This window comes from Procambarus clarkii, chromosome 79 (genome assembly GCF_040958095.1).
Source record: "Procambarus clarkii isolate CNS0578487 chromosome 79, FALCON_Pclarkii_2.0, whole genome shotgun sequence".
NCBI classification, from domain to species: Eukaryota; Metazoa; Arthropoda; class Malacostraca; order Decapoda; family Cambaridae; genus Procambarus; species Procambarus clarkii.
The window spans coordinates 23,437,900-23,450,246 of NC_091228.1; the positions used below are offsets into that span (position 1 = coordinate 23,437,900).

Genomic DNA, 12,347 nt, shown 5'->3' on the forward strand with positions numbered 1-12,347 from the left:
TGAGACCACAACGTTCCCAGCTCGATTCTACAGCTGGCACGTCTACACACTTCTCTTCTCTTCGAGATATATCACTAGGGGTTCCCTTCTGACGGGAAATCAACGGAGCGCGGCTTTCCCACTGCGATGTCTGGCCTCAAGTGAGGTCAAAGCCCTCCAGAAGCGAGCCTCTCGCCTTCAAGCAAAATGTCCACATCTCCTAGCCAGTCATTTATCTATTTCCTTACTTACTGCCCATAATCTTAAACTGTTCATTGAATCCAACAAACTATTTTACATCTGTGTTATCGCCTCTATATTTCTTAGACCTTCTGGTTAGGTCAGGCTTGCTGAATAACTCTCAAGGGGGAGACTCGTTTCTCCTGTAGGCTGAGATCATAACAGTACTGAGCAGTACTGAAGACGGGATAGTACAAGTGATTTGTATAGTACAACCATTGTGATGGGATCCCTGGATTTGAAAGTTCTTGTAATCCATCTGATAATTTTTCTGGCTGACACAATATTTGCTTGATTATGCTCCCTAAACATTAGGTAGTCGGACATCATTATTCCCAAATACTTTACATGCTGCTTTCCTAATATGTGCACATTTGATTGTGTTTTGTACCCTGTATTATGTGGTTAAGGTCCTCATTTTTACCGTACCTGAGTACAGTACCTGGAATTTATCACTGTTAAACATCATGTTGTTTTCTGTTGGCCAGTCAAAAACTTTATTAATATCTGCCGGAAGTTTTTCAATGTCTTCAGCAGAGGTAATTTTCATGTTGATTTTTGTGTCATCTGCAAAGGATGATATGAGGCTGTGACTTGCATTTTTGTCTATATCTGATATGAGAATAAGGAAAAGCAGTGGTGCAAGGACTGTACCCTGAGGTACAGAGCTTTTAACTGAGCTTGGACTCGATTTTAAATGGTTGACTGTTACTCTTTGAGTAACGGTCCTGTTATTCTAACAGTCAGTCCTGTTACTCTACTGACTTATATATGGATAACTACTATAACTCAGTTCAACCAAGTGAAAAGCTGCTTGAACAAGGTGTATACACCTGTGGTACTCTCAGATTGCAGCATGGTGCACCCAAAGATCTTCTGCAACAAGCAAAGGGTAAACTGCCAGTAGATAAAACTCTATTCCAACGAAAGGACAATACAATTTGAGCATTCTAAATGCATTTAGAAAGGACATTTAGAGCATTCTATTGGGAACAATTTGATACCAAAATGAACGACATAACATGAAAATTAAGGTGATAAAACTGAAAAGTGTATACACATTTTAGTGCGGGTGCACGCTCACGGGTAACGCTCAGTCAATTTTCGGATTAGCTACGGCTAGCGCGCCAGTCCTTTCGACCTTATATGCATATATTCCTTTCAAGAATTCTATTGGGAACAATTTGATACCAAAATGAACGACGTTACACAGAAATTAAGGTGAGAAAACTGAAACATGTATACACATTTTAGTGCGAGTGCACGCTCACACGAAACGCTCGGCCGACCTTCGGATGTGCTGGGGGGTCGCATGCTGGGCCAGGCAAAGTGTTAAATTAATATAGTAACACAAACAAAGTATGGCAGTTTTAGAGCAATACTTGATACAGCTTAGTTACAGTGGTTGATACTTGAATGGTATGATGGTGTGGAAGGGGACTCCCCTTCCAAACACGAACACCTCTCCTCCCCCCCCCCCCTCCACTCCTCACTGTCTTCCATATTTTTTTTTTTTTTGAGATAAATACAAGAGTTGTTACATTCTTGTACATTTTAATATGTCAACAAGAGTCCTGAATAAAGGTAAGGTACCTATGAGTAGTATTCTGTATAAAATGTATTTTTGGGTGTGTGGATTGGGTGTGTGGAATACAATTAACATTATTTCATTTGGGAAAATTCACTTTGGTTTTCAAATTTTCGGTGTACGAACCGTCTCTTGGAACGAATTAAATTCGTAAACGGAAGGACCACTGGATTTACTTCAGTGTCGTTCTACAGTTTAAAGACTTTACATCTACCTAAAAAACAAAGGAGAATAAATAAATCAGAAAGCATGGAAACGTCATCTTCAGGACATAGCTGCCCTGAGACGGTGCAACACCGAGGAACAAAAATCATTCCAGAGCCGTCTCATATCAGGAACGATTGAGGGCCACAGGCCTAACACTGCAAACCAGGCATGACAAGGTGGATCTCAATGAAACTTTTAAAAACTGAATAATTTGGAGGATGTTGATCCAGACAATTTCTTCAAAAGGACAGATGTAACACAAACAAAGAGCAATGGTTTCAAGCTCAACAAGCCACAATGTAGGACTGAGAACAGGAAATGCTTTCTCACCCACAGGGTTATAAACCCACGGAACACCCTACCCGCCAAAGCTCTGTTAAATTTTGAAATCCAACTGGAAAAGATCAAAGCAAATGGGGGATCTTAGACAAGCCGCTGGCTTTTTGTCCTTGTCAAGGCTACTAGTGTTAGTGGCTCTTGGGTAAATTCAGGTACAATGAATAGATTGTCATGAGGAATACGAGTGTGTGTGTCACACATTAGCAGATTTTTTTTTTTTTTTAGAATGATGAGGGAGTCATGAGTCCACTCCTGAACTATGACAAGAGAAGTCCAAAAGCGAGTCATGGGTACAACTCATCATGGTGACATTTAACAAAGACACTATCACACTGGAGTGGCCTGAACAGAGGCGACATCTTGTGAGTAAGGAATCATCAGTAGTGTGTGTGCTGTTATGGAATGAGTAATATTAGGCCAGTAATTCAAGTCTGAAGATGATCTCTGGAGACGAGGAATGATTATGGATATCAATAATTGAATGATTGATGATTAGGGTAATTAGGACACCTGGTGGTGCTGGAGACTGAAGAGAAAAATATCCATGAAATCAGTGACTGGGCTTCAGTAGAAGCCTCAGGACCCCTAGAGGATTCAGTTGAATCCCAGGTTACATTGCTTTTGACCATGTCGTGGTGCAGTGGTCTACGGCATGGGGTTTGGGAGAAAGAAGTTTGCAGGTTCGAATCCTCCTTATGGCTCCTACTGACTTTCTCATTGGCACATCACCTAAATGTGTTTTCATTGTGCATTGGAGACTGAGCACTATATATGGACTAACAGTGTTACTCTCTCCTATCATTCTGTGTTACCCTGTCAATACAGTGGACTGCAAGAGAGTGTCAATACCAGAGAGACTGGTGCACGATTGCTAATAAATTACCTGTGATGATATATACAATATACCTGTACTGAACAATAGGTGTAAATATATGTGGACAACATTTGAATATATAAACAGTGACAACACTTCCGACAACGAGCTCCGCAAAAAAATTATTTTGGAAAGAAATGCCTCTTTGAAAGTTCAGTTCAAAACTTCAATATACCAGTGTTAATATTCATGACAAGGAAATACAGTACTACAATACAGTACTATACAGTACTAGGGAGCCGGTCGGCCGAGCGGACAGCACACTGGACTTGTGATCCTGTGGTCCCGGGTTTGATCCCGGGCGCCAGCGAGAAACAATGGGCAGAGTTTCTTTCACCCTATGCCCCTGTTACCTAGCAGTAAAATAGGTACCTGGGTGTTAGTCAGCTGTCACGGACTGCTTCCTGGGGATGGAGGCCTGGTCGAGGACCGGGCCGCGGGGACACTAAAGCCCTGAAATCATCTCAAGATCACCTCAAGATAACTTCACAATGTCCTCAATTCTGCATGTTGTCTACATGTTTCTTAAAGTTCTGGGGCACTTGTACCATAGTTAAGTGAACAGTGCCATATTAAGTTAGGTTATGTTACTGTGGTTCAACAATGCTGCTACTTCATCACACAATAAACCCAGCAGCGAGTCAGTACTACTCTCACGTCATGCTTCAAGTAACCCTAACATCAACTGAATAAAACAATGTCCTTAAATTAGATCTTTTGTAGAAATATTTCTTGATTAAAACATGTTGATTTAGAAAATATGTGGCAACAGCAGTTAGCAACAACAAAAACTAAATAAATTAACATGAGGTTAATTAATTTATTAACTTGCAAGGTTAATAAATTAATCTTGCAAGCAGTTATACTCTGGGCCACACCACGCGCCCACCTTGCAAGCAGCTATACTCTGGCCCACACCACCCACCCACCTTGCAAGCAGCTATACTCTGGCCCACACCACCCGCCCACCTTGCAAGCAGCCATACTCTGGCCCACACCACCCGCCCACCTTGCAAGCAGCCATACTCTGGCCCACACCACCCACCCACCTTGCAAGCAGCCATACTCTGGCCCACACTACCCGCCCACCTTGCAAGCAGCCATACTCTGGCCCACACTACCCGCCCACCTTGCAAGCAGCTATACTCTGGGCCACACTACCCGCCCACCTTGCAAGCAGCCATACTCTGGCCCACACTACCCGCCCACCTTGCAAGCAGCTATACTCTGGCCCACACCACCCGCCCACCTTGCAAGCAGCTATACTCTGGCCCACACCACCCGCCCACCTTGCAAGCAGCCATACTCTGGCCCACACCACCCGCCCACCTTGCAAGCAGCCATACTCTGGCCCACACTACCCGCCCACCTTGCAAGCAGCTATACTCTGGCCCACACCACCCGCCCACCTTGCAAGCAGCTATACTCTGGCCCACACCACCCGCCCACCTTGCAAGCAGCTATACTCTGGCCCACACCACCCGCCCACCTTGCAAGCAGCCATACTCTGGCCCACACTACCCGCCCACCTTGCAAGCAGCTATACTCTGGCCCACACCACCCGCCCACCTTGCAAGCAGCCATACTCTGGGCCACACTACCCGCCCACCTTGCAAGCAGCCATACTCTGGCCCACACCACCCGCCCACCTTGCAAGCAGCCATACTCTGGGCCACACTACCCGCCCACCTTGCAAGCAGCCATACTCTGGCCCACACTACCCGCCCACCTTGCAAGCAGCCATACTCTGGCCCACACTACCCGCCCACCTTGCAAGCAGCCATACTCTGGCCCACACCACCTGCCTACCACTTCCAAAGCAACGTCCTTCTATTCCATAGTTTAATTTACTCACTGTAGTAAGACATCCCTTCAGTTGCCCGAAGCGCTGTGCGTACTAGTGGCTTTAGGCCTACTATATACTAACTATTTAGAAATCCAACATTCTGCTTGTAACTCATTTTGTATGCATGTACTTTTACTTATATCAAAATTTATTTACTTAATTCTTTATTCATCAGATGAGGCTGTAGACGGGATCAAAGCAGTCACTACTGCCCGGGACGCCGAGGACACTAGCGAATACAAACTAAACGGTTGCTACGAACAGAAGCGACCGTGAAGGGAAGAAATATCTGTGCATGGAACGTACGAGACAAAAGCCTTTATGTGAGGTGACCAAACATGGAGGTGACAGTAGTGGTCATACTGGGCAACACATTGGTTAGTGACAATAACAGGCAGGAAACAGTCGGTGCTGACGCAAGCTGGCGTGCAGGGAACAACCAGGTGCAACACGGAGTGCGAGGAAGGCCTCAACAAGAGGTGACGAAGCCTCAGAGTGCTGACCTTTCTTGGGGTTATGACGGAAGTGGCAGTAGGGTCTGCGGCAGTAGCTCCTCTCGTGGTGGGGGCACGGGATGCCCCGGAAGTACCCCGCCGTCGGTAGCATCCTCACCTAACACTCTCAATCACTATATATAAAGCAGAGACGCCTCGCATGTCGAGGTGCGTCGCGAGAAACCATTCAGCTCCAACACCAAGTGTTTTGGTGTTGTCCAACAACCGTTCGCAACTACACAAAAATGTCCAGAATTTACATTACAATGCTGCCTGTTTTCTACCCTTTCTTTACATTTAAACTACACGACTATGTATATGACACGGTATTCCTATATATAATGGCAATAAGCCAATGAGTTCAATTAAGAAACCATTTTACGCGAGTTGTGAACTCGGCTGCAAACAGAAGACAGAAGCCATCCGCAGACGAGCCATCATAAGTAAATAAATAAAATAATAAATAAATAAATAAATATGTTTATTCAGGTAAGGTACATACATACAAGTGATGTTACATTAATGGATTGATATATAGATAGAGCTAGTACATACAATGCCTAAAGCCATTATTACGCAATGCGTTTCGGGCAAAATAATAATATTATTATTATTTATGTATTATGGATCCTCTGTGGATGGCTTCTGTCAAATAAACAAACAAATAGCGCGTTGAGGTAAAAGTACACACATACAAAATGATTTACAAAGCAGAACTTTGGATCTGTAGATATTTATATATTTATTTATTTATTTAATATACAAGAAGGTACATTGGGATTGTGAGGATGCATAGCATAGTAATTACAATCGTGTAAAGCCACTAGTACGCGCAGCGTTTCGGTCCTTAATCTAAGAAAATTTTAAGTAGGTAAATACTTGGAAAATTTATAAAAAAATGATAACAGTTACAAAGCAAGACAAAAATAATAGATGAGAGAAAATTGTAGGTATATTAAAGCACATACGTAGCTCAGATTGATTGCAATGACAGCTTGAATGGTAGTTTAACAAAAATTAGTAGGCACGATACAGCATATGGCTAGCACATAAAAGAAGACAGGAATGAACACAATGATAAAGTTGTTTGGGTTAGGTACATAAAGATTGGAAGATTGGGTAACACTAGATACAGAGCAAATTTAAAGCTCAGTGTAGGAAACTACGAAGATGAAATTAGGTACTTTTTGGTTTTGCTTTTAAATGAGGCAAAAGTTTGACAGCTTTTCAATTCATTAGGGAGTGAGTTCCATAGACTAGGTCCCTTAATTTGCATAGAGTGTTTACACAGATTACGTTTGACTCTGGGGATATCAAAGAGATATTTATTTCTGGTGTGGTGATAATGAGCAAGTATATACTATGCCTAAAGTCATTAGTAGTTTTAGTTAGTTTAGTTCATTTATTATGCACCCCATACCCATCTTGTGGGCGGTAGTGGAAAGGGTTACAGAGGCACATAATGGGCTCAGGGACTGAACCCCACAATTCACTTAGCTAAGCAAGTTACAACCTTGATGAACTAGTTACAAAATTTTGAGTTCCTGGTGCTGGATCTTTCTCCTTCTGTAGTAGGATACAATCTTTCTGTTTATAGTGTGTTATTTTTTTAGAAACTTGATCAGGAGATTTTCATATTATGGGCTTGGGAAGTCAGGTATTGTGGCGAATTTGTGGTTTATAAGCGGTCCCATCTTCGTTTTTTTTTTTTTTTTTTTGAGATATATACAAGAGTTGTTACATTCTTGTACAGCCACTATAGTACGCGTAGCGTTTCGGGCAAGTCCTTAATCCTATGGTCCCTGGAATACGATCCCTGCCGCGAAGAATCGTTTTTTCATCCAAGTACACATTTTACTGTTGCGTTAAACAGAGGCTACAGTTAAGGAATTGCGCCCAGTAAATCCTCCCCGGCCAGGATACGAACCCATGACATAGCGCTCGCGGAACGCCAGGCGAGTGTCTTACCACTACACCACGGAGACTATAAATTTTGAAGAAAGATTAACAAAGCTTAAATTGCATTCACTGGAAAGGCGAAGAGATAGGGGGTGACATGAAAGAGGTTTACAAGTGGATGAATGGACATAACAAAAGGGATATCAATAGGGTATTAAAACTATCAACACAAGACAAAACATCAAACAATGGGTATAAATTGAATGAGTTTAGATTTAGGAAAGACTTGGGTAAATACTGGATCGGTAACAGGGTTATTAATTTGTGGAACCAATTACCGCGTAACGTGGTGGAAGTGGGCTCCCTCGATTGTTTCAAACGTGGGTTAGACACAAGTATAAATATTGTTGTTGTTGTTATGGACCTGCGTAAGGCTTTTGACACTGTCAACCACCAAAACCTTCTTCTTAAATTACAGCATTATGGAGTCAGAGGACACTCCCTGCAGTTTTTTTAGTTTAGTTCATTTATTATGCACCCCATACCCATCTTGTGGGCGGTAGTGGAAAGGGTTACAGAGGCACATAATGGGCTCAGGGACTGAACCCCACAATTCATTTAGCTAAGCAAGTTACAATCTTGATGAGCTAGTTACAAAATTCAATATAAGTCGTCACATCAACAATGGGCTCGAGATCAACCTCAAGTACAGGTTCTAAATTAAGCAACTGACATATGTGGAGAGCTAGTGTCACAATTTATATGTTTGTCCTGCACACCGCCCCCCATCCAGTGGGCAGCGGTGGATAGGTTACAATCACTTAGTTACTACCTACAGTTAGCAAACTGGGGATATTTGACTAAAATTTCTGATAGCAGATAATTTTGAATTAAATATTTACACATCGCTGGAACATTGGTTATAGAATTATCTCTAAATTTACGTATCTTTTTGCACTCCATCACATAGTGACGGAGGGTGTGCGAATAATTTTGTTGACACAGTTTACATTTGGTCAGTCTTACCTTACCTAACTGACAGGCTCTAGTATGTTTCTGTGTATAATTCAATTTCTCCCACCCTACCCATCAACATGGGGTGTTCCCCAGGGCAGCTTACTTGGCCCTCTCCTCTTTCTCATCTACATTAATGACCTTCCAAATGCCTCCCAACACCTCAAACCAATTCTATTTGCTGACGACACAACCTTCATTTACTCCAGTCCTGACCATCTTGCTCTAAATGTCACAGTAAATACTGAGCTAAATAAAGTCCATCTTTGGCTAACTGCCAACAAACTCACCCTTAACATTGACAAAACTTTCTATATTCTGTTTGGCAATAAATCCTCTAATCAAATAAATCTCAGGATAAACAATACCCAAATTTGTAACAAAATAGACGGCAAATTCCTTGGCGTTCTCATTGACCACAAGCTGAATTTCCAGGGGCACATTCTAAATATATAAAAAAAAGTTTCAAAAACTGTTGGCATTCTTTCTGAGATCAGATATTATGTACCACGCCCTGTCCTGGTGACGCTCTATTACTCCCTCGTCTATCCTTATCTCAACTATGGTATTTGTGCTTGGGGTTCTACTACCCAAAATCATTTACGTCCTCTAATTACTCAACACAAAGCTGCTATTAGGACAATATCCAACTCTGGCCCCAGACATCACTTGGTACCCCTACTCAAATCTCTGAATATGTTAGATATTAAGTCACTGCACATTCTCTCATGTGTATTATACATATATAAAAAGCTGAACTGTAATGCCAATCCTGATCTCAAAAGCTTCATTGAAGGTTGTAACAGAACCCATGAGCACCACACCAGAAATAAATACAGTTTTGATATTCCTAGAGTACGACTTAATCAAACTAGAAATGCTCTACAAATCAAGGGACCCAGAATGTGGGAATGACCTTCCCAACCATGTTAAAGACTGTACCTCTCTCAACCAGTTTAAGATAAAAACGAAGCACTACCTAATAAATTCCCTGTAACCTACCTTACCCCTCTATTATCAACCCATGTCTGTTTTCTTAAACAACGCTGTTTGTCGACCTAATTGTATTTGTGCTGCTTTTTCTGCCATGTTCCTCCCTATTTTATTTTTACTTTTATTTGTTCTCAACACATTTTATACTTTAATCTCAATTAGTATTAAGTTTCAGTCTTTAATGCTTTTCCTGCCCGAACGCTTTGCGTAATAGTGGCTTTAGGCATTGTAAGTACTAGCTCTATCTATAAATCTATCAATTTTTGTAAAACCTCTTGTATGTATGTACTTTACCTGAATAAACATTTATTTATTTATTTATTTAAGTATACATAGTATTGAAAAAATAAAAAATAAAAAAAGGGGGAACATATGGCAGAAAATAGCAAATAGTCACTGCTTTCACAACAAAGCGGTGAAGTTCTGTGGGGAAGAAAATGTATTACCATGATTTGGTTTCTAACCGACTAAGTAGCGCACGCGCATGGAGCGGGGTACTTAAAAGCGCACCCGCGGACTCGGCAACCTCGACGGGAGACATCTCCCGTCACGCAGGGTGCAGTCGCACCTCCACAGATCTCCACAGATGGCTCAAAAGGGCCACCACTTACGGGCTATTCATGCCCGTGCCACCTTTTGGGTGGCTTAATCTTCATCAATCAAATCAATCGGCAATTCTATTGATACTGGTAATGGCTCAAAAGGGCCACCACTTACGGGCTATTCATGCCCGTGCCACCTTTTGGGTGGCTTAATCTTTATCAATCGGCAACCTCTTGCTCGCCTCCTCCTCGCCAGATACACTACAAAATGCTCCGCCGCCATCCGTTACATGTGGACTACGACGCCGGTACCTCAGACGACTACTCGCCTTGGACATAGCCTTCCACGCCACCCCCTGTCGCGTGCAAGGGCGGCCCACACGGGGCTCTTGATTGAGTGAAGTTTTCATTGTTAGCCATAGGCGTTCCAGAGCAGCCGGCCCATCTCCATTATCCTAAGGTACAGTCCTGCCCGTGTTTCTCCTCCACGCCCGCGTGTGCGACGCCCTGTTTTAGTTAGGAATGTCCCCAGTGCCCGGCATGTGCCCAGCGCCTGTCCCCGGTCGTGCGTGTTCTGAAGCAGTAGCTAGGCTCCCCAGGTCTATTTGCCCTTTCTAAGGACCCCGCCGTGCGGGCTGCACGGCGGGGTCCCTCCCCGCCCTCAGTCCCGTGCCCAGGCGTGCGTGTCGTGCCATGCACGTGTGGCTCTCCCTTCTGTATGAGGGCGGGCGGCGCCGCTCTGGTGGTGTCGCCCACGTGGCCAGGTTCAGTGGCGTGCTTGCCATAGGCGTGGTCCCTGGGGGCAACCTTCGCCCCTTGCCCTAGCGGGCGCCTGGGCCACGAGGCGTGCACGTGCGGGCTCCTCTACGCCCGGGGCCGGAGTCCCCCACGCCTGATGGCGTGGCCCATGCGAACAGTCCTAATGGTTTCCTTGCCTTAGGGGGCGCCACTGGGGCCCGGAGGTGAGCACGGCGTGGCCTAGTGTCCGTGCCTGGGGTACGGGGCGTGGGCCACGTGGGCTGGCTCTTTACGGCTCTCACGCCTCTGGGGGCTGCATTAGGGGCCTCGCCTCGCCTCTCGCCCGGGCTGAGGGGCACGGGGTGTGGGCGTACCGGGCTCTCGCCCGCCACTGAGGGCCTCCTGCAGGCGGCGAACGGGACCGGGGGCCACGTGGGAAGCACGCACAGGGCTCTTCCCCCTATGTTCCGTCCCGGCTGCTGATGTTCCGGCGGAAGTGGTTCCCGCCGATGATCCAGCAGCCGAAGGCTCAGGTGGCGGTGTTCCAGCTGAGTATGCCCTTCCCGTCTCAGTGCCGTGCCCGGGAGTGCGTGTCGTGCAATGCACGTGTAGGTCTCCAATGCACGAGGGCGGGCGGCGCCACACCTGGTGGTGCTGCCCGCGTGGCCTGGCCCAGTTTATTTCGTTATTTATTTATTTATTTACTTAATTATACATATACAAGAAGGTACATTGGTATTGCGAGGATACGTAGCGTAGTAGTCACTTTCTTGTAAAGCCACTGGTACGCGCGCAGCGCAGCTGGATCTGGTGGTGACGCCCACGTGGCCAGGCTTGCTTGCCCTAGGCGTGGTCCTTGGGGGCTCTGCTTCGCTCCTTGCCCCGGTGGGCGCCCGGGCACGAGGCGTGCACGTGCGGGCTCTTAACGCCCGGGGGCGGGCGGCGCCACACTGGTGGTGTCGCCCATCTGGCCGCCACTCCAGTTATTAAGGTTCTTTCCTACGAGAAAGATTAAGTTTTCTTGATGCTTATATCCTACTTTAATAAAATCGAGAATTACCTCAGTTCCGAAGAATCGATTCAGTCGAATCCAGCCAATTATTCTTTATTAGTGTTATCCTTTATAGTTATTATTATTTATTATTATTCTTTATTATAATCGTCATTAATCTATTCTTAATTATTGGATAGAGAACAACTGCTGTATCACATTACTCGATGTCGTATAACATAACTGAGCAGTGCACAAGTGATTGTTAATCATTGGCTGGTTCGTCGCCCTTACTATTGTTATTCTTCATTGTTATTATTCTTTATTATTTAGTCTTTATAATTAATTATTCACCCAGCTGCTGAAGTTCCGGCTGGCTCGGCCCAGCCGATGATCCAGCAGCTGAGGCTTCAGTTTCTTGAAATCTTCTTCTTAAACTACACCATTATGGAGTCAGAGGTCACTCCCTGCAATACCTCAAATCCTACCTTAATGACAGGCTCCAGTATGTTTCTGTGAATAATTCAATTTCTCCCACCCTACCCATCAACATTGGTGTTCCTCAGGGAAGCATACTTGGCCCTCTCCTCTTTCTCATCTACA

The 12,347-nt window shown here is 44.6% G+C and overlaps 1 protein-coding gene across 1 annotated transcript in view; it reads right to left on the reverse strand.

Annotated features, from left to right (window-relative positions):
• Positions 1-5,919, reverse strand: part of LOC138357610 (serine-rich adhesin for platelets-like) — a 159,563-nt gene extending 153,644 nt beyond the window's left edge. The window contains 1 exon segment of the mRNA XM_069314602.1: positions 5,577-5,919. Within this exon segment, the coding sequence (XP_069170703.1) occupies positions 5,577-5,679 (103 nt within the window). The 5' untranslated portion in view covers positions 5,680-5,919.
• Between the last annotated feature and the right edge of the window lie 6,428 nt (positions 5,920-12,347).